At 40.2% G+C, this 23,062-nt stretch overlaps 1 protein-coding gene across 1 annotated transcript; it reads right to left on the bottom strand.

Annotated features, from left to right (window-relative positions):
- Positions 1–6,633: 6,633 nt before the first annotated feature.
- On the bottom strand, positions 6,634–21,250 carry LOC133077764 (zinc finger protein 677-like). The gene is made up of 4 exons (XM_061172519.1): positions 21,104–21,250; positions 15,847–15,938; positions 14,347–14,473; positions 6,634–7,856 (listed from the first exon to the last, which is right to left on the bottom strand). Exons 2-4 carry the CDS (start codon positions 15,859–15,861, stop codon positions 6,634–6,636), a joined length of 1,365 nt encoding a protein of 454 aa, XP_061028502.1. The 5' UTR covers positions 15,862–15,938; positions 21,104–21,250.
- Positions 21,251–23,062: the final 1,812 nt, after the last annotated feature.

Below are 23,062 nucleotides of genomic sequence, written 5' to 3'. Positions count from 1 at the left end.
TCTTATCAGAAAGAGATAAAGTTATGTTTTTGTACCATGTTCACTTGCGTATCCACTCATCCTCACGGAGCTGTAAGTGAAATTATGAAAGTCACATTACAAGGGAATGGTGTACAAGACATACTGAAATTCTGCCCCATAATAAACGATGAAAAGTAGTAGCAACTGTAAGTGAAACATTATGTATTATGTAATTACTTACACAATTGAATTGTATTAATGTTTGTAGTGGAGTAGTTCAGAGTCAATGAAATTTAAAAAAAAACAAAAACAAAAAAACAGTAGAGCCTGACACAATCTGGACGTCCTGAGGATGTCTGAGTGTGTAACTTTCAATTTCACATAATGAATTTATCCAGAAATTAACTAAACATGGAATTTCTGGAAAAGTTCCATGAAAAAAAAGAATAGCATGTAGGATGGTCATTCAAGAAACTGAAGAGAAAAATGTTCTCAGGGAGTAATGAGGTATCATGGAGTGAAGATGGAATGGAAATCAGTTTCAGAGAGTAGGTATATTTGGAGCCAAGTTATGAAATTTGTATGTTACATCGTTATAAAGATGGTGCTCATGTGAAGTATAATAATATATAGAAAGACAGCATATTTAATTTTTTTTTTTCATGTAGCAATGGTCAGATTAAATGGAGTGGGGAAAAAGAGAGTATAAAGATGTTTTGGACAATTTTAAAAAAAGAAAAAAAAAACATGAGGTGAGTGAGAAAATTTAAAAAGACATGATGTTTGGGATAAGATGGCACGGGTTTTGGCATCTGTAGAAGATAGATTCTTCTGTATAGTGTGAGGATGTCAGCTGACTGTATTGGAAAGAAAGAGATTTGAAGGAGTACTCTCATGTCAATTACATGAGGAATTAAGTGGAGGTTTTTACTAAACACACACAGTGGAGGAATAGTTATTTGGGGAAGAAAGTCATGAATCCTTTTTGTTTGTGTGGAGTTAATGGCAGGTGGATTTCTGCAGGAGCAAAATAGTTGTCTCAAGTATAGGAAATATTTTAATATAGCTATCTCTGTAAAGTGTTAAAGATACAATCATTTGAAAAACAAAGATTGAGTTTGAAATAATGGATATTGGTATGTTGAACCTTGTGGCCTGGAAATAGAGAAATACAAATTTTTAGCTGAGAAGAGGCACTTTGAAATATTTACCACATATTAGACCATAAACATACATATATATATACACACATATATACATATATGTATATATATACATATATGTATATATGTGTGTATATATATACATAGTATGTTATACATAACATAATCTATATATATAATATATACATTATATATATATTATATATATATAGTATGTTAGATTATGTTTGTTATTCATCAAGTAATAGTACTGGGAAATTGTACCTTAATAAATGTTGTAATAGTACCATTTAATTATACTGATGACTTACTGTAAAGTCTATTATATGGTCATGTTGTGTTTTTAATAGGTTAAAAAGCCATGACATATATATTTCATTATTTTACTTTAATCCAAATGTTTTAACTAGATCTCTTGAAAACAACAAAAAAAATCCAACTGAAGAGTCAAACCATGTTAGATCTGGGGGAAGGAGATCAGGATGGTGGGGGAGGAGGATGCTGGGCTCATCTCCCCCTATGAACATATCAAAAATATTTTTACACCTACATGGGGGAAAATTCTCTTGCAAAACTAAGTGGAAACTGGTAAAAGGACTCCTGTACAACCAAGGCTGTAAAGAAAGATATACACAGAGTCACGCAGGAAGGGAGGTGAAGCAATCAGGGTGGGATCCACAGGGATATCACAAGCTTGGAGATCCTCCCTGGAGAGTAAGACGTTCAAACCACATACGGGGCACCCCAGCCCTGGGGTCCAACCCCAGGAAGACAATTCCCCTTGGTTAGTTTGAAAACCAGTGGGACTTCAAGGAGGGCTGTAAGAAACAGATTCCACTTGTGAAGGGCACACTCATGCTCACTTATTCCCAGCAACAAGGTGGTGAAGGAAGCAGACTGAAACTGCCCGGGGCTCTGGCCAGTGTCCCGATTGCTCCAGTGAATACCCTGGCCCACACCAAGTGCCCACCCCAGCCCCTCTAGCTCCAGCGCAGCTCCCCACTAGGGAAAAGACTACCACTTCAGGGGAGTGTGCACTTGGGGCAGCGGGGGGTGGGGGGGTGGTGAAAAGCAGGCTAGACCCGGCACTGCATCTGAACAGGGGGAGAGCAGTCATTACTGGCGCTCATCGAAGCGGCGGATCAGGAGCTGTCTGGAACTCTGACTGACATGCCAGGAATGTCCCAGCACACTCCAGCCCACACCGGGCACCTACTCTGACCCCTCTTGCTTCAGCACCGCTCCTTTTGGGTTGAAGGTGCTGTTGCCGGGAGGATGGAGGGCACACACTCAGAGGAAACAGAACCAGCTTGGACCCTACCCTCAGGGCTTCTGCTCCAGCACCTTGGGACCCAACCCCACCCCTAATAGGGTGGTGATGGCCACTGAGCAGAGGGGAGGGAAAGCTCCTGCTCGCACCTGGCTCTGGCTCTATCTCCTCCATCTCCAGCCACAGCTCCCACCAAGGTGACAGCTGATGGCAACCCTGGGGAAGATGCGACCTGTGCTTACTTCAGATCCAGCTCTCCCACCAAAGCCACTGGGCATACGCAACTGCACAGAGATGCTCCCACATAAGGACAGGCTTACTGACTCACCTAATTTCATTGAGACAAAGAAAGTTAACCAAAATGAGAAGACAGAGGAATTTGTTGCAAATGAAAGAAAAAGAAAAAAAAAATAACTGAAAAAACAACTTATGAAAGAGAGATACACAATTTACCAGATAAAGAGTTCAAAGCGTTAGTAACAAGAATGCTAACGGAACTTGAGGGGAAAAATAGATGAACACAGTGAGAATTTTAACAAGGAACAAAAAACATAATAAAAAATCAGTCAGAGTTGGAGAATACAATAACTGAAATGAAAACCTCACTAGAAAGAATTAACAGCAGACTAGGTGATATAGAAGAAAGTATAAGTAATCCAGAAGACAGAATAATGGTAATCATCTAACCATAACATCAAAAAGAAAAACAAATTTTTAAAAAATGAGGACAGTTTAAGAGACCTCTGGGACAACATCACGTGTACTAACATTCCCACTATAGGGGTCCCAGAAGTAGAAGTGAGAAAAGGGTTAAAATGTATTTGATGGGGGCTTCCCTGGTGGCACAGTGGTTGGGAATCCACCTGCTTATGCAGGGGACACGGGTTCGAGCCCTGGTCCAGGAAGATCCCATGTGCCACGGAGCAACTAAGCCCATGCGCCACAACTACTGAGCCTGTGCTCTAGAGCTCACGAGCCACAACTACCAAAGCCTGCACATCTAGAGCCTGTGCTCCACAACAAGAGAAGCCACCGCAATGAGAAGCCTGTGCACCGCAAGGAAGAGTAGCCCCCCGCCTCGCCACAACTAGAGGAAGCCTGCGTGCAGCAACAAAGACCCAATGCAGCCAAAAATAAAATAAAATAAATAATTTTAAAAAATATATATTTGATGAAATTATGGCTGAAAAATTCCTGACCCTGAAGAAAGAAACAGATATCCAGGTACAAGAACCACAGAGTCCCAAGCAAGATGAACCCAAAGAGACTCACACCAAGGTGCTGAGAACGGCTTTGGAGGTGGTATGCTCTTACAAGAGCATAAATTGCTCTTAAATTGAGAATCCCTTGAATTAGAATACAGTTACATGCCCTATAATGGAAAGGCTCACACAAGCATAGTGCCTTCTATTTACCAAATGATTGCACAGGAAGGTCCCCGTGAGCCTCACAATACTCAACTGAGATTTGCAGGGCAGGTGCCACCTCAAAGGAGCAATCTGAGACTCACAAAGGTTAAACAACTTGTCAGGACCCAGAAGTTCTGCCACAAAACTCAACTAGTAATCCTCATAGTACACCAGAACTATCTTTATACTCCTATTCTTGTCTCATGCTGTATAAAATTAAAAGAATCTCCCCAACTGTCACTACTGGAAGTGTGTGTGTTTTATTTCAGAAACTATGACATTCACCAATATGCCCATAAAATTCCCTTAAAAGCACTAGGAATGCCCGGACCCCGCTCAGAGTTTTTGTGCAGAGACATACGGTATTAGCGAACTGTATTAGAAGACACATTCCATCCAAATGGTAAGACCTGTGCTTGTGCATCTTTCTCCACGGTCAGGCTCTTGAGAAGCCCTGCCTTGAACAACCAAGCTTCTGATCCCTGTTTTTAAGGACGAGATTGAAGCTCTGTTGATTCAGAAATGAAAAGAATCACAGTGGTGCTTCTAGACTTCGGTCTTCCTCTTTCTTCAGAAGGTCTGCTCACTTCATGCAGGATTGGTGGTGGTTCCAAAACGAAGTATCCACCAATCCATAATACGGCAAACACTTTAAACACCGAATTCTCTAGTTCTACCCTTGTGCTCCTGATTCAGGAGTTCTTGGAAGTAGAATAGGCCTGTATTATGTGGGATGTAGGCACATCCACATTTACAATACTCATGAAACAGGAAGAGGTGATGAGTAGACAGTTGTAAGAATTATTGTTAGCCTCATTTATCATATCCTTTATTCTCATATCAACAAACAGCTGGATTTGAATTTTGTAAAAGCCACAGCAAACCACATTCCCTTTAACTTTTTATTTTGAAATAATCACAGATGTACAGGAAGGTACAAAGACAGTAGAGGCATTCAGAACCTTCACCTAGTTTCCTCCGATAGTTACATCTTACACAAATATAGTACAGTATCACTCTGTGGACACAGTAAACAAATTTGCAACCAAAATCGCTGAGAAAATGTTTCTGCTCAAAAGCCATCACTGTCCTGGAGATTCCTGTAAAGATGAAGATGAAGGAGGTGGCTACAGGCAAGTGCCTGACCATCAAATCTGTGGACCCTAACCTTCACCTAGAGAAGGAAAGCAAGATATAATGGTAAAGAAGAGAGAAATTCTCCAGGATTCTAATCATAGTCTGTGATAAGAAGACCATTTCTATTGCCAAAAAAACCTGGAGGATCTGTTAGTTCCCAATGACTGACATATTTCTTCTGGGGGATGCTGCAGGAGAACATGAAGCAATGGTTACGTTTATCATTTCAACTGAATTCAACATTCTCCACTTACCATTAGTTCTTACTGAGAAATATTTACTTAAGTTTTACTTTCATTAAGAGCCTTCTAAGAGTTGAACATGTAACTCTGAAAAACCTTTACAATGTAAGAATCACTGCTAGGAAGCTCAGTAATGTCTTCATCCTTCACAAGTCTTGGAGATGGAAACTACTACTATTTTTATTCTAAAGAGGAAGAAAACTTAAGCACAGGGAGTTCCGTGATTTCACTAAATTCACACATTGGTGAGCAGCAGATATGGGGACTTCAACTTAGTGGAGACGGTAACAAAGTATAGTATTTAACCATCATGATATACTGAAAAAGAAGGTTAGCTACGTTCTTCCAATAATCTAGACCTATATTTAGTTGTTTTCGTAACTTGTCAGCATGTTTTAGATTAGTGGTATGTTATTTTGTAGTTTTGGCCGTGACAAGTTTCCATTTATGAGTAAAGATTTTTCTATATGCCAATATCAATTATGCATCAAGCTTTTGAGATCTTAATAAAATGCAGATGCTCTGACTGCAACACAGAACAACAGGAACCTGGCCCATGACCAATTCGGATTTAATGACTGTAAGACTGTGTCAACATTAGTATGGTAACAGAGAGGCTCTTTACGCCATGAACAAAACGGGGTGGCACCTATCACTGGAATTGAACAATTTCATGATACCCTAAAGTGTGGTACATAAAACACTACAATACAATAAATACCCTATAATACAATAATACCCTAAAGTGTGGTACAATAAAACACTACAGTAGGGCTGCAGGATACAAGGTTAATGTATATATACCACCAATGAACAAGTGCAATTGAAAATTAAAAACAAAAACCAAAAATAAAGGAAAGAAAATTTAAAACAAATCACCTTTTACATTAGGACCGAAATTTTTAAAAAGTTCCTTTACAGGTGTAAAGTTCCTTTACAGGTGTGTTTCATCATGGCAGCACATGAGAGGTCTGTGATGAAGATATAACATCATTAACAGATTTTGAACCTCAGATTGAAAGTCACTAAAAATAGAGCCTTACCAAGAAATCTAAGAATAAAAACATTTCATGAAAACTTGATGAGTGAGCCTTTCCACACGTCCTTGATCCTTTGACACCCCCCCGCCACCATCTCATGAATTTTAAATGATTTTAACTTTTAATTACTCTGCAGAGTGTAACATGATTCGACTAATCTTCAAGAAGGACTAGACTTAGTTCTCCCTACTAATAATTCCCTGATGCACAGTACATTCTGAAACCTGCTTAAACAATTTACCTCACTCATTATATTTGTAAGGGTTTTCTCCATTATGAAATCTTTGGTGATCCTGAGGCCAGGTCATTTCCTGAAGGCCTTAATATATTCTCCTGTAAGGTTTCTTTCCAGTATAAATTCTCTTGTCACTCCAAACATATGCACATTTAATAAAAACCTTACCACACACTTTACATCTGTATCTTCACTCCATGTATATTCTGGTGTCTGTTGAGACTTGAGTACTGCTTAAAGGCTTTGCCACACTCATGACACTTGTAAGGTTTCTCTCCAGTATGAATTCTCTGATGAACTGTAAGGCTTGAATTCTGACTGAAGGCCTTGCCACATACATGACATTTATATGGTTTCTCTCCAGTGTGAACTTTCTGATGTTGAGTAAGGTTTGAACTCCCAGTGAAAGCTTTGCCACACTCATGACATTTGTATGGTTTCTCTCCAGTATGGATCCTCTCATGGCCCCAAAGGTGTGAACGTGTGGTGAAATCCTTACCACACTCGTTACATTTGTAAGGTTTCTCTCCAGTATGAATTCGCTCGTGACCCCAAAGGTGTGAACGTATCATAAAGTCCTTACCACACACATTACATTTATATGGTTTCTCCCCAGTATGAATTCTCTGATGCCTTGTGAGGTTTGAGAATCTGTTAAAGGTTTTGCCACACTCACTACATTTGTAAGGTCTCTGTTCAGAATGAATTCTTTGATGATTAGCGAAGACTGAGCAATGGCTAAAAGCCTTCCCACAGTCATTACATTTGTAGGGCTTTTCTCTAATATGTGTTTTCTGGTGTTGTGTAAGCAACGAAGGATGCGTTAAAACCTTCCCATTTTTATTACAAATGTTGGTTTTGACACTAGGAGGAATTATTTGAAGTGGTGAAACTGAGGAACCGTTTTTCATAGACTCCTCAACTTGATTACATTCATATATTTTCTCCTCAGTTTGAAAAATCTGCAGTTCAGCCAAATGTGAATGAAGGCTTAATCCAAGCCTATTTTCCAAACATTTCAAAAACTTGTTTCCTGAAGAGCCTACGTTACTTTTTAGTTCCTTATTCCTCATATATGACTTGTAATATCTGTAATATTGAGACATACTTCTTACAGAAACATTGTGCTTTAAAGGAAAATTATTCCAGGATTTATGATGTTGTTGATCTCTACTACCAGTGAGATTTTTGCAAGGGGTTGTAGTCACTCCTTTGTAACTTTTTTCTTCATATTCCCACTGATTCGCAAACTTGTGCATATTTTGCTGGACTTCACTGAAATCAGAATCATCAAAATCGTGACTTACAAGTCTTTCAAAAACCAATGTCTGAAGTAAGTCTCCATGATTAATGTCCTCTTTTGGTGATAATTCTTTGATCACACATCTGGTAGACATATCTGTAAGACATAAGGCTTCCTTTTAACCAGATTGGAAGATAGATATTTCATGCTGAGTAATATAATATTACACCAAAGGTAAAACTCGTGATTAACAGACTTATCAAGCTGTACAACCGTGGTCTGCAAATGTTTAGGAACACAAATGAATAAGGTTCCTCTAAAAAGAAAGGGTGATTACACACAATTCAAATTATTTTCAGGGAAGCCTATTTTCAAATGCTCTGTTATCAAAAGTTACAATAACCTTGAAAGAAAAGGAATTTCTCCACAGGACCCCAAAGCACACAATTCATGGGAGGCATACAACTGTCTAACATTTGAAAAATAAAAGATATTAAAAATAATCAGTGGGGTCCAGTGGTTAAGTCTCCACGCTCCCAATGCAGGGGGCACAGGTTCAATCCCTGGTCGGGGAACTAAGATCCTGCATGCTGCATGGCGGGAGGAAGGGAGGGAGGGAGGGAGGGAGGGAGGGAGGAAGAAGGGAAGGAAGGAAGGAAGGAAGGAAGGAAGGGAGGAAGGGAGCGAGGAAAAGTTTCTTAAGAAAATTAATATTAAAAAAAACACTAGTGAATACTTGGATACAACACTAAAACAAAACTGTAAGCATATCAAAACATTATTTTGAATACTTGTTATACAACTATACCCATGAAAAATAGGCATACTGCAACATTAACGATTAGTTCACTGTGCTTATATTACATAACATATGCTAAATATTAATTATCTGTTAATCAAAATAAACAGGAATAAACATTTTAGTAATGTGAGACAAATCCAGCCATAAATCATAAATAATAAGAATTTACATTTGTTAAATACACACACACACAGACACACACACAGTATCTGTGGAATTCTAAAGAATTCACCTATAAGACTAAAAGAAAGGACATATTTCAGAAGGAGCACACAATATGAGAAATGGAAAATATGTTAAAAATCACTGATTTTGAAATAAAAGGTCCAGGTAAATATGTAATATTACAGAAATTAATGGGGAAATGTGACAACAAAACTGACAAAGCAGGGAATGCCAAATGTACTTCTCTGTACAAAACAAGAAATGAACTCACAAAAACTGTCAGAATCAACTTTATAAGAACTCTGGAAATTAATCAAAGGATTCCAGCTACCAGGAACACTCTTAACCAAGAAAAAGGCAGCTGTTTTTTCTTACCTTGACCCATCCCTGTTCCTCAGCTAGGCAGTGGCCGTGAAGATGAGAGCCCCACAGGCTGGTACAGGTTTCCAGAACCAGAGGTGACAGAACAGAGCTTATAAAGAATTTCAACTGTTTGGGTTTTGTTTTTTTGGTTTTGTTTTTTTTGTTTTGATCTGCCTGATGGATACCTAAAGGATTGGCTCAAAGTACCTGCAAAACTATACCTAGGTGGAACTGCTAACTTGAGGGCTTGGTCAAAAACATTTAAAGGTAAATATACTAGCCACTGCCACCTAGGGCAAGGGATAACAACTTGGGCAAACAATGGACAAATCGAAAACCCTGGGAAAAAAGTGGGGAGTGAGTTGTACTGGGAATTAAGGACTTTGAACATCTGCCACATATTCCAGGGAATCTAGACAGATTTGGGCATGCCTAGGACTGGGAATATAAGAAAAGACCTGAGAAGCTCCTAAGCCCTCATGTACAGCTGAAAATCAGATTTTCTGCAAGAAGTGAATGCTAAGGCAGAGTTGTAAACTCCTTGCCTGAGTGTTTAAGGAATTCTCCAACACAAAGAGCTCATCTACAAAGAGTATAAGGTGGTTTTGTTTTGGTTTTGGTTCCAGGTGTTTAAGGAAATCTGTCAAATCACTAACTGACCAATAAGTCAGCAAAGACTTCAGTGGCCACACACAGCAATGAAAACACATCACACAAAATTAGTTGAGAGAAATAAAGACACAACAGCAGTCACAAGAAACAACAACAAAATCCAGGGGGTGAGCGTGGGGGAAGGAGTGGATTATGATTTCCAAGGTTTCAACATACTCAAAATATCCCATTTGTTAAACAAAAGGTTACAAAGCAGGCAAAGTAATAATAAAGTATCATTATAACCCATACAGAAAAATGAATAAATAAATAGCATAAATTGTCCACAATGGAGCCCAAACTTTGGACTTAATCAACAAACACTTTAAATCAACTAATTAAGCTAAAGGGAATGATGGACACAGAATTAATGAAGGTAAGGAAAACAGTGTTTAAACAAATAGAGAATATCAATAAAATGATAGAGATTATAAAAAGAAACTAAACAGAAATTCTGGGGCTGAAAGGTAAATTTATCAAAATGAAAAATTTCCTAGAGAGGTTCAGCACCAGATTTGATTAGGCAAAAGAGAGTATCAGCAAACTTGTAGGCAGATCAGTCAGAATTACCTAGTCTAAGGAGCAGAAAGAAAAAAAAGACTGAATATAAATGAACAGAGCTTAGGAGACCTGTAGATACCATCAGTGGATGAACATATGAATAATGGGAGTCCCAAAGAGAAGGAGAAAGAAGGCAGAAAGAATATCAGAATATGGTCAAAAATTTCTTAAATGTGAATAAAGACATGAACCTACAAATCTAAAGACTGAATGAACCGCATGTAGGAAAACTCAAAGAGAATCACACGTAACAAATTATAATCAAGCTGTTAAAAGACAAAGGGAAAGAGAGAATCTTAAAAGCAGCAAGGGAGAAGGTAGGTATTTGTCATATACAAAAGATCCTCAGTAAGATTAAAAGCTGATTTCTTGCCAAAACCATGGAGTCCAGAAACAATGGATGACGTATTTGAAGTGTTGAAAGAGGAAAAAAAACTGTCAGCCAATTCTATCTCTAGCAAAACTATCTTTTAAAAATGAGGGAGAAATTATGACTTCCAAGATAAACAAAAGGTGATGGATTTTCTTACGACTAGACCTGCCCTATAATAAGTAAAAGAGAGAACACTTCTTTTTTTTTTCCTTTTTCCATTATGGTTTATTACAGGATATTGAATATAGTGCCTTGTGCTATACAGTAGGACCTTGTTGTTTATCCATTCTATATATAATAGTTTGCATCTGCTAATTCCAAACTCCCAATCCATCCCTCCCCCACCTCTCCTCCCCCTTGGCAACCACAAGTCTGAAAAGAGAGAACATTTCTTAATTCATTCTATGAGGTCAGCATTATTCTGATACCAAAGCCAGACAAAAACAGCTCAAGAAAAGATACTACAGACCAACATACTTTATGAATATAGATGAAAAATCCTCAACAAAATACTAGCCAATTGAATACATAGCATATTAAGATTATACATCATAAAAAAGGCAGCCTTGTACCAAGAATTCAAGGGTAGTTGGTTCAATATATGGAAATCTATCAATATAATAGCCCACATCAATAGTAGAAAGGGGAGGGAAAACCTACATAATCATCTCATTGTATGCAGAATAGATATTTGAAAAAAATCCAGAAACCGTTCATGATGAAAACACTCAGCATACAAAAAGTGAACTTCCTCAACCTGATAAAGATCATTTATGAGAAACTCACAGCTAATATCATACACAGTCAATGATGAAATAATAAAAGCTTTCCACCTAAAATAAGAAATAAGACACGATGCCCACTTTCACCACTGCTATCCAGCTATTCAATGTTGTACTGGAAGTTCTACCCAGAGCAATTATGCAAGAAAAAGAAATTAAAAGTATACAAATTGGAGAATAAAAAGGAAAATTATCTCCATGAGCAGATGACACAATCCTGTATAACGAAAATTCCATAAAATACACACACACACAAGACCTACTAGTCTTATAAACGATGTCAGCCAAGTTGCAGGATACAGTATCTACATATGAAAATCAGCTGTGTTTCTATACAGCAACAATGAACAATTTGAAAAAAAAATTTTTTAATAATTCCACTTACAATAATATCCAAAGAATAAAATACCTAGGAATGAATTTAAGTAAGGAGATGAAAGACATATAGACTGAAAACTACAAAACATTGCTGATATAGATAACTATTAAGGACCTACTGTATAGCACAGGGAACTCTACTCAATACTCTTTAATGGCCTATACGGGAAAAGAATCTAAAAAAGAGCGGATATCTGTATATGTGTAACAGATTCACTTTGCTGTACACCTGAAACTAACACAACACTGTAAATCAACTATACTCCAATAAAAATTTTAAAAAAATTGTTAATAGAAATTAAAGAAGACCTAAATAAATGGGAAGACATTCCATATTTATGATAATATTCACCAACATGGTCTATAGATTCTATGTAAACACTCAAAATTCCAAGAACATTTTCTGGAAAAATGGAAAAGATGATGAAATTCATACGGAACTGCAAAAGGCCCTGAAGAGTCAAGGCAATATTGCAAAAGATATGATATACACAGAATAGATAAATCCACAGAGACAGAATGCAGACTGGTAGTTGCCAGGGACTGGGGACAGAGGAAAATGTTGAGAAACTGCCTAGCAGGGAATGAATGCTAATCATACTTTTTTGAACAATAAACAATGGCATACACATGTAACGAACACTGTTGCAAGAACAACAGTTTGGCCAACGGTCTCACTGATATGTGGTTATGAACTTGCAATTTTTTCCCTGGAATAAATCTCTGTACTTGAGAAAACCCCAAATCAGACAGGATGATCGTTAGTATATTTAATCAACATTGCCACACTGCCCTTGAGAGACACTTTTGTGGTGATCCACAAAACCCAGAAGGACAACTGGAACCATTTGTGTCAGGCTCTCATGATACCTTCTATCTCAGCATCCTGGAACATGCTGACCACTCTACTCAGTTACTTCAGAGGGCACTTCCCCATGAAGCAGGATGATACTGTAACATCTAAATCAAAGCATTCTCCACTCAGAATTTTCTTTTACCCAGTGAAACTCCTCGTGGGAGAGTTCACTAGAGCTTGTCCAGCACCTAAAGGGTGGGTTATCACAGCAGAAAACAGAGAATAACATCTCAGACACCAAGTAGGTGTATTTCAGAAGCAAGTTTCAGAGGCAAAATCACACACACTCAAAAAAATATGAAATCAGGTAGAGCCCAAGTTTTTCCACATTTGCATACTAAGTAAGCACTGCAAGAGAGAGAAAAATAAAAGATACGAGAGTAAAGTAAGGGATTCAGATTTTGTGGGATGTTGAAGTGGACCCTGGGGTCTGCCTACAAACCCCAAAATGTGCCTGAGATATGCTCCCCGTGAAGGACTGGGGATCAAAGAAAGGTTCTCTCCGCCCACTGTCTTTACAATACTGCTGAGGAACAATCTCAAAACATCCATGCTAGTCCCATGATACATGCTCCTAAAGGCAAAAGCAGAAACGAAGAAATGCCTGAGGCACCTGAAGGGGCAGAGAGGGCTTGAGACAGGCCCCTGTACTCGCCTGGGGCCCCAGATGCAGTGGATGAGCAGCCGGTGTCCCCCATCCCCAAAAGAAGGTCTCTCACGTATGTGAAATGGGGATGGAAGCTAGAGAAGGAGAGGAGGCGGGACAAGGGAGACCTCAGCTCGGATGTGTGTGGACTGAGAACTGAGTCTAGAATGAAAGGCTGGTCCCCCAAAGTCCAAACACAAAAACGGTCACAGACGGCAGGTAACAGAAAGTTGTGAGTCAGGATAAAGACTTTGCTTTTGTCTTTGCAACGAGGTGGAATACCACTGGGATGGGAGGAAACTTTTAAGACACATGAATAAGAGGAGGGGAAGTACAACTTCCTTCGAGAGCTCACAGCAATAAACTTCTGTCTTCCCAAAGACCTCTCACATTTAGGAAGAATTCCCTAAAAAACATTTGATGAAGTAGCCACCTCTTTGCCGTCTGAGTTCTTCCCTATGTTCGTATCGTTGATACATTCCCACCCACCTCATTTTTTTTTTTTTCTCTATTTTCACCTCACTCTTCAGAGGCCAGGGCTCTCTCCCCTGCTCCAAGATGAAAGTAATATTCACCTCAGAAAGACAGTTTCCTGCTTACATGAAAAAAGGTGAATGATGTGCTGTGGCTTTTCCATAATACAATTCCAGCCCTTTGTCCAGCTGAAAACGACAATACAGATGGGATAGAATAATATTTCACAAATTTGTTCAATGATGGTCTTCTTCCAAATGCTTAAAGAATGTTTTAAATATACAGATATGTAGCTTTCTTCCAAGAACTACTAAACCAATAGTGCAGGAGTAAAATCAGGCAGACAGCTTAAAATTTCGCCATAAGATTTTGTGCTTACTCAGCTTCCAGAACCGCCACCACCTAGCATGTCGTGGACAGATCAACTGAAGAAAGAGAAGGTTTAAATTCCAGACACTCCATTATAAAGCCTCTCACTTCTGAATCAACAAGGCTTCAACCTTAGGTGAACAAGGCAGAGGTTCCCGAGAGACTCAAGATAAATGCAAAGACACGCGAGGGCAGATCCCAATTTCCAGAGGGAAACTATCCTCACCCAGGGAGACCAGGTTCCTGTAGTTCTCCAACATCACGTCCCTGTACAAGGCCCTCTGAGCAGGGTCCAGGCATTCCCACTCCTCCTGAGAGAATTCTATGGCCACATCCCTGAATGTCAACAGTGCCTGAAATGAAAACACATTTCACCAAGAGGCCATCAGGAGAGTACTTATCTTCACACAAAATGAGAAGAGGAGAGAGGTGCCAGCATCAATTAGATAGAAGTGAGTGTTCTGATAGAGCCACAAAGAGAATCTTGAACAATATATCCCTAATTTTGCTTTATTACACTTTTCTATCAGAGGATGTCAAATCTACTAAATTACTGAGGAATTTAAAATTGCATGCAAAAAAAAAAAAAAATATATATATATATACACGCAAATGAAAAAAATTCAACAAAGGTTTGTCTATACACAAGTTCCAGGCATCATATAGCAAATGATAACTAACTTCCAGATGAGGTACAGTAATGTCTTTAAGGATGACAAAGTCCACAGTAGCTTTAAAGAAAGGTGAGAATTGAAAAAATGGGATAATGATAATTACAGTAACAACCAAAAGTTACCACACAGTAAGCATTACTCGAAATGTTTTACAAGTATTAACTCATATAACAACATAGCATCCAATTTATTCCCACCTTACAGAGGACCCAACTCTGTTATTCAACAGCTAATAAATAGCAGCCATCACCTGAACCAGGTGGTCCGGCTTTAGAACAGAACCTACAGCATCATACATTTAAGTACCAGATATGACGTTAAAAGTACGATGACACAGTTGTTTCCTAACTGAGAAAACCTGAAACAAGTTCAAGGCTGAAAACACAGAACTGGCTGAAAGGTCAATACATATACACGTACACACACATGCATACGTACAATGAGGACTATTCTTACTGCTCTTAACTCATTAACATGGCACGGTAGGAGAAAACTTAAGGACGTGGAAAGCATGTAAGACACACTTTCAAAGTTAAAATAAATATAAGACTTATTTATGAAATGATGGTGTCGTTTATACACACCACGGGTTCCTGCTCACGTACACAAGTGGGTGGACTATAAACATACACGCCAAAATTAACTGGAATAAAAGTGGTAGTGTCTAAAATGACATTTTTAAATACACCTTCATTTTCTATTATTTACTACTTGTGCATTTCGGCATTTTTGGTACAATGGACATGTATAAATTGTACTAAATTTAATTAAGATTCTCAACATTATTCTATAGTAGCCTGGTTATTAAAAAAACACTGCAAAAATTGAGAAAAAATACATTAGAAAACTTAACTTTGATCTCCATAAATACATAAGAGTGTGTAAAAATACAGAATAGAATCTGTGTGGCGATGAGAGAAGATTGAAGGAAGGCCGTGGGGCGAGTCTGAGCAAACCTGTCAGGCAGGATACTTGAGAGTGAGAGATTATCAAGTCCAAATGGCATTTCAGGACAGAGAGGACTGAACAGTAAACTAAGAATAGGATTTTACCTGAGAAAGAGTCATTCCTGACTCCTTGTCCTTTCCCCTTCTTCCTCTTCAGGGCTTCTTTCTCAGGCAAGGTGAGTCCTGAGACGTCAATCCTGAGTATCAAAAGATGCTGTTTAATGCTTGGAATCGACACACCCCCTTCCTGTACCACAACCACGCACAGGGAGGACCTCACACGTGGAACAGACAGTCCTCTGCGGTAAGGTTTTTGACCCCTTTCTTCAGAACTCACTCCCCTCCTGGTTAAGGCACACACAAGCTGCAGCAGTGGGGACCTAGGAAGGACGGACCCTCCCCTTCAAGTCAGAGACCCAGTCCTGACCGCAGGCCATGCAGAGGACAGCACCCCCTCCACCCCGCTAGTTTAAGGGCTGGTCTCAGTCCTCAGAAGCAGATGAGCCACAGCCCTAGTGCTCAGGGCTGGATACAGATTCAATCACCTGAGGCCACGTAAACATCATCGAGGCTGGGCCCCAGTCAGCCATGACCTAGACGAAAACGCTACGGGAACTGGGCACAAAAGAGGTACCTGAAAATGGCTCAGCAATCTAACGTAAAGTCAGCGTTGCGCATCAGTCAGAGGGGTCAACCCCAGCACACCTCCCACTCCGTGGCCCTGCTCTCTCCTCGGGCCCTGCCCCCTGTATCTGGATAGTGGAAGGGGAAAGAGCAGAGAGAAACACACAGAGCAGGCATTACAGGCTAGGGCGGGGGTAGGTGTGTCGCTGGAAAGTTAAACGAGAGACTCAGAAAAGGCCCCACTGAGAATGGGGGCAGGTGTGTTATCAGAACAAAGATCTGGGGGAGGAGGTTCACCACGTGCATCTGAGGGGTCAGAGAGTTCTAGGGATCCCTGAGGCAGTGGTGACCCTGACCCCGGGAAAAGCAAAGACATCTGTGTGGCTCAATCTCAGTGAGGAGGGAGGAAACAAGCAGGAGATGATGTCACACAAGTACTGCAGGAAGCAGATCAGCAAGGCCCGTGGTCTTCAGACATTTTTCTACCCCATCCCAAGTGAATTTTGGATACCATGTATTGTCTCACCCATCTTAACATCTAATTCTTTTGTATCTCAAGTTAAAACACATACGAATAATGTAACATCCTGTATATTTGAAAAGCATCCAAGATGGTCACACTGGCCCCAAGAAGCATGCCACAGCTCTCAACGGAAATGTGGAGGACTGCAGGGTCCAGGAGCTAATGTCTGGACAGTGTGGCAAGAAGATGCCTGTGAGACGCACCAGCAGGGATGCGAAGGGTACAGCTGGACGACAGGAGTCTGGAGTTCAGGGCTGAGGTCTGAGAAGGAGATGTGGAATTGGGAGATGTCACGGTGTCTAAAGCCATAAGATATGATGATATGGAAAGTCACTGGGTGCGGCCAGAGAAAAGGTCCCAGATGGAGCTTGGGGCCCTGCCCCCATCAGCGACCAGGGGTTGAGGCAAAACCAGGAGAAGAAAATGAAAAGTGAACAAGGAGAAAAGAAAATTGAAACAGATGGCCAGACTTCAAATGATAGTTTAAGTTTATTTTTAAATACTGGGATGTCCTGCAAGCCATGAGAAAAAAAAGAAAAAAAAGTGTTTAACGGAAGAGGGAGTGATCAACAGTTGCTGATAGGACAAGACAAAGACTGTGAATTAACCAGTGGGTTTAGAAATAGGGAGGACATTACAGCCTCTGACAAGGAAAGTGGGATGGTAGATGGGAAAGCTTGACTGGATGGGGTTCCAGCAACAGCTGGAAGCAAAAGTTGATGAACTATGTTTGACAAATGGTGCCATCATGTCCTCTTACTTGAGGACTAATCACTGTTTATCTTGAGAACATGTACATAATGGGTTGTGTCTGCTTGGCCATAAAAAAGGGTGAGGTTTCTTTCTGCCATAGCAATCTTTTTGGTGGAGTCCCTGTGATGTGGGTATATGTCCAGAAGTGCAACTGCTGGATCACATGGTAATTCTATGTTTAATTTTTTGAGGAAATTACCACTGTTTTCCACAGCTTCTATATCATTTTATCCTTGTAAGCAATGCACAAAGGTTTCAATTCTCCACATTCTCTCCAACACTTGTTATTTCCAGTTTTTTTTGATAACAGCCATCCCAATGGGTGTGAAGTAGTATCTCACTGTGGTTTTGATTTGCATTTCTCTTACGATTGGTGATATTGAGCATCTTTTCATGAGCTTACTGGCCATCTGTATATCTTCTTTGGAGAAATGTCTATTCAAGTGTTTTGCCTATTTTTCAATTTTGTTTGTTTTTCAGTGGTAGGAGTTCTTTATATATTCTAGATAATAATTCTTTATCAGATATATGATTTGTAAAATTTTCCTCTTATTCTGTGGGTTGCCTTTTCACTCTGTTGATAGTGTGCTTTGATGCACAAAGTTTTTTTATTTTGATGAAGCCCATTTAACTATTTTTTCCTTTGTTGCCTGTGCTCTCTGGTGTCATATCCAGGAGCCTGGATTTTGTCCCACAGGCAATGGGAAGCCAGTAGAGGGGTTAATGCCAGGTACTGAAATGGTCTAACTTCAGATTTACTTGATGCAGAGATAGAACTCTGAGACAGACTCTGTCTCTGAGCCCTGCATCTTTCCTAGTAGTTTTCATCATCGTTGTTGGCCTGGCACTCTTTTAAGCTTATAATTACAATGGTCACCCTCTTGCAGAAAAATGCCACATAGATATCCATACAATATTGTCAATCATTTTAGGGATCGCTGTCATTCAGCAATCCTGATCTTGTTCATCACCTCTGTGTTGTAGGTAGGTTCACAGAGGCCCAGAAGGGAAGTTACCTTGAGAACATCTGAGCTGAGTGAGAACTGCATGTAACTGAATTTTGAAAGGGTGGCCTAGAAGAGACAGTGAGAAGTTTGTCCTTATCATCTCATTCCTCTTTAAAAAATTCCAGGATCATCTTTAATACACCTGAGCAAAAGACACCTCTTTTGTGGTTTTAATCACATTGATCCCAAGCATTTACTCCCTCTTTTGCAGACAGTGAAACACTGAAGAAATATAAAATGATGAACACAGATTTTGGTGCTGAAACTTTTAAAGAGGGTTAGCTATGGAAATAGGATCAGTGCAAATTTCTTTACCATGAACAGATGGGCTCTGTTAGAACAAAGTTTCAAGTCAATCCAGCCCATCCCTCAATATTTTCACAGAATGGACAAAAGGGACTTGAGGGGAACATCTACTTTGTAGCTCACAGCTCACTAATTCAACAAATCACACAAAGGGGACAAAAGAGGCTGCTGAATATTAGACTAACTCACTAAACTAAGTTCTAACCATTAAGATGCTAGACACCCTTACCAAGTATATATTGAAACAGTCTAAAATTATTTACTAAGTACTACAGAATGTTCCAACATATGACAAAGGGTAGAAAGAATGCAGGGTTTATAATCTGAACTAGACACAATATATTCAAAAGGGAAAACAATTTGGGACTTTTTTTTTTAATCTAATGACTTCTGGGGTCAATTTTTTTTTTTTAATTGAGACTACCTCATATTTAGAATAAAATGATGACAGCTGGTTATCACATGTCACCAAAGCTTATTTCAGAAGCTGATGATTATTTACAGAGAAGGGGGAATTCGGTATACTAAAATTTACCTCAATATGCTTTTAAAAAAAATGAATTAAATGTAAGAGGGGTGCAAAAATGTATGTCCATTTAAAAGAAGAAAAAGCAACGGTTTTAATATTCCCCTAAAAAGCACCACGTAGTGACGGATTCAGTAATTTCTTGTCCCGGCTCACCTCCCTCACACCATTCCAAGCAAAGATGGCAACCCACAACTCACAGACAAGTCTCCCCTCATTGTCAGAGTAAAGGGCTGCAAATGGAAGCTACACTGTGAGGCGAATAATTATAAAACGCACAAGCCTTATAAACAGGAGTTTTGCAACTCTCATTCTCATCTGTAAAATTAAAACAATGAAGCAAATTTTAAACTAAATACATTACAAAGCCACAAGTCAATATATCACACCTTAGCCATATCCCATCAAGTCACCACTCACGCAGAATCAGGTTTCCCTTCTTTCACTCTACTCTGTATTTCTGTTAATCTGTTTATGCCTCCCTTTCCTTGTTTCTCTCCATCGTTCTCCTTTTCTGTGTTTCCTCTCTCACTCCCGCTGCTTTCTCCCCTTTTCTCTATTCCTTTCCTTACACTTGTTTTGCACAAGGCTTGAAACCTATTTCAACTTCAGTTTCTCCTTCTCCCCAGTCTGTTCCCAATCTCTATATATGTCTGCCTTTTTCTCCCCGCATTTCTGTGTCCCCTCTGCTCTCCATTACATTGTCTTTCCTATTACACCCCCTCTGCCCCGCCTCACTGGCATCCCTAGCTGGCTAGGTTCTCTCAGCGCTGTTTCTCACTCTGCCAACCCTAAGCCCTCGTTCTGTCCCTGCACTCAGCTCCCCCAACTGTTTTTCTCCTAACCACTCTGTCTGAAGTGCCTTAACCTTCGTGGCTGGAGCTCCTCCCTTTCCTCTGTGTTTCTATTTTCTTTTCTCCTCTTGCTACTTCGCCGAGTTATTCCCTTTCACTTTGTCTCTCTTCAAGTCCTTCCCAGATCCTCTATTTTTGCCTTTTCTTTATGCGCCGCCTCACTGATCTTTTCTCCCTCTCACTTTTCTATTTCTCTTCATTCTCCCTCTGTCTCTCTTTCTCCTGATCTTCCTCACTCCCTTGTCCTGCCGCTTTCCTGGTCCCCCCTTTGCAATCATCACTTCCACAAAGCACCAGATCCCCGCGCGGGGGAGGTGACTTGCTCTTGGGGCACCCCGAGTTCTTCAGTCCTAAATCCCATCCTTCGGACAAGTGTGCTCTTCCGGGACACTGGGCCTCTTATTAAGGGGGAGGCGGGGACGGCGGGAGGTTCCCAGGAAGGCGGTGGGGTCTGCTGAATCCCAGGGCCAGGGAGAGAAGCCAGGCCTCTATCGGCCAAGAGGGACCACGATGAGGGGAGACGCGCAAAGTGTCTGAATCTATCTCAAAAGTCCATCTGCCACGACGCTGAACAGCGCGGGGCGGGAGGAGTGGTCAGTGAAGGGTTTTACAGGACAACAACGCGGCAGGCGGGTCTAATGGCCCGAAGGCCCAAAATCCACGGGAGGGAAGGCCTCGGAAAGATTTTAACCGAAAATGAACGCGGACCCCCGACCCAGCAGCGAAGCGGTCAGGCTTCGAGAACTCTCACCGGGACGCCAGAACTTACCGGAGGTAAGAGGCACGGGTGCAGAAATGTTAACGTCCGTAGCAACCCCAAGACTCCAGGCGTATAGGACTGTGGACTGAGACGCTCAGGTTTAAACTCAAAAAGACGAAAACTCACAGACGCCGACGTGACCTTACGCCCCCGCAAGCCTCTTCCGGTCTGCGAGATACTGCGCGTGCGCGCTCCTTCCGGGGAAAGCTGGGGGCGGGGCCTAGGCGGAGCGCCTTCGGAAAGGGGCGCGAATAGTGGCCAGGCGTAGGCGGGGACCGCGGGGGGCGGGGCGGGGCCGAGCCGGGGCGGGGCGGAGCCGAGCCGAGCCGGGGCGGGGCGGGGCCGGGGCGCCTCTTGGCAGCTCCCCAAGGGCATGCTTTTCTTTCCGAGTTTCGATCACTTTGAATTTCTTTCCTGTGCCGCGGAGCCGGGCTGCTCCTTGCCTGTTTTAAGTTGATGTTTCAAACAATTTAAGGGGAAAACTTAGAGTTGAGAGGCCACTTGTTGACAGCTAAGATGTTTACGTTTTAAGTAGTTGAAAACGAGTTTAGTCAAAAATCGTTTTTGTAAAGGGGTGCCGGGTCCTGAGAGAGAGGCGAGGCGGACTCTGCGGTCTGGGAATCCGGACCTGGATTCGGAGTCGATGTGGGGAGACAGTTGGATCCAGGAACGCCTCCTGCAATTAGAATTTAATTTAAGCGATATAATTAAGCAAGGAGTGCAGTTGTCTGTGCAAGAAATGCAAACTTGAATGTGAAATGCAAAACTCTACGGGTGGGAAATGGGCCACTTCGTACGGACGTCCATCAGAACATCATATCCATTTGCATTCCCCATTCACCCTTTGCTCAGCCCTGTACTCAGTCCCAGAGACTTTTATAGGTACAAGACCTGGGCAGGGGGAGGTAGAGGCATGAGGAGGTAGAGGCATGAGGCATGTGATGATTTAGGTCACCAACCACTGCTTTAAAAAAATTAAAAATCAAAAATTGATATCAACTGTATTGTTCTTTATAGTACTTGTTATTCTATTCCACACCCGAGGCGAATGATAAGTACCTTTGAGATAAATTTTTGTGACGTCATAATTCATTTGTCAGTAATTTCTAAATATAACATTTTCTAATTCACTTTACATTTATCCAAGAGTAACTAGGAAGAATATTTTTAATAAAAACATTGTTTTATATTTTAGCTCTTTTGTTTATTTTCTATTTCTCAGTGTTCTGTCAGGTGTGAATAACAAACCCCATATGTACTCTTTAGAAGACTATTGAAGTTGTTTTCACCTTAAAAATACTATTGCAATATTTCCAGGGGCGTTTGTTAGGGATGTCTATATTATTTTATATGAATCCTAAAGGAAGCAAGCTAGATTTATCGAATTTCCAATGATCTCTTTTATAATCTTTAAGGCAATTTCCATGAGTTAATACCCACCATGAAATATATGTTTCTTTCAAATCCCTAAACGTAGAAGATTTCTCTCCAGTAAGAATTTTTTAATGCAATAAAAGCATTTTGAATAAAAAGTCTTTTAACGTATACTTAATCTGTAAGGTTTCACTGCAGTATATATTATATGATCTTTCACAAGTTTTAAGCATTGATTATAGCTTTTCGATGTTCATTACATTTGAATTAACTGATATTTAAGAAGGCTTCAGAATCATTACTCATAAATTGAAAAGATTTCACTCCCAAAATAATATTCTGACGATCCCCCACAGATTGAATTTTGGACGAGAACTTCACCACACACATATTTTTTAAAATTACTCTTGGGTATTTATTTCCTGATGTTTAGTAATGTTTGGCTTTTGTTTAAATACATTGCTCCATTCATTATAATTTTAAGATATCCCCCAGTATGCATTTCTGATGACCAATGATGATTCATGCTGCCTAAAGACCTTCCAAATTCGCTGCATTCGTTAAGTTTTTTTCTAAATTGTATAACTCTGATAT

Source organism: Eubalaena glacialis, chromosome 18 (genome assembly GCF_028564815.1).
Source record: "Eubalaena glacialis isolate mEubGla1 chromosome 18, mEubGla1.1.hap2.+ XY, whole genome shotgun sequence".
Classification (NCBI taxonomy): Eukaryota; Metazoa; Chordata; class Mammalia; order Artiodactyla; family Balaenidae; genus Eubalaena; species Eubalaena glacialis.
The sequence above is the reverse complement of the archived record's forward strand: the minus strand, read 5'-3'. Positions and strand labels throughout refer to the sequence as shown.

Bases quoted from the DNA above. Each gene is read 5' to 3' on its own strand.
- LOC133077764 (XM_061172519.1), bottom strand. The intron at 7,857-14,346 runs GTGAGGATAGTT...TATGTCTTACAG, and splicing joins CAGGAACCTGGTCTCCCTGG to ATATGTCTACCAGATGTGTG.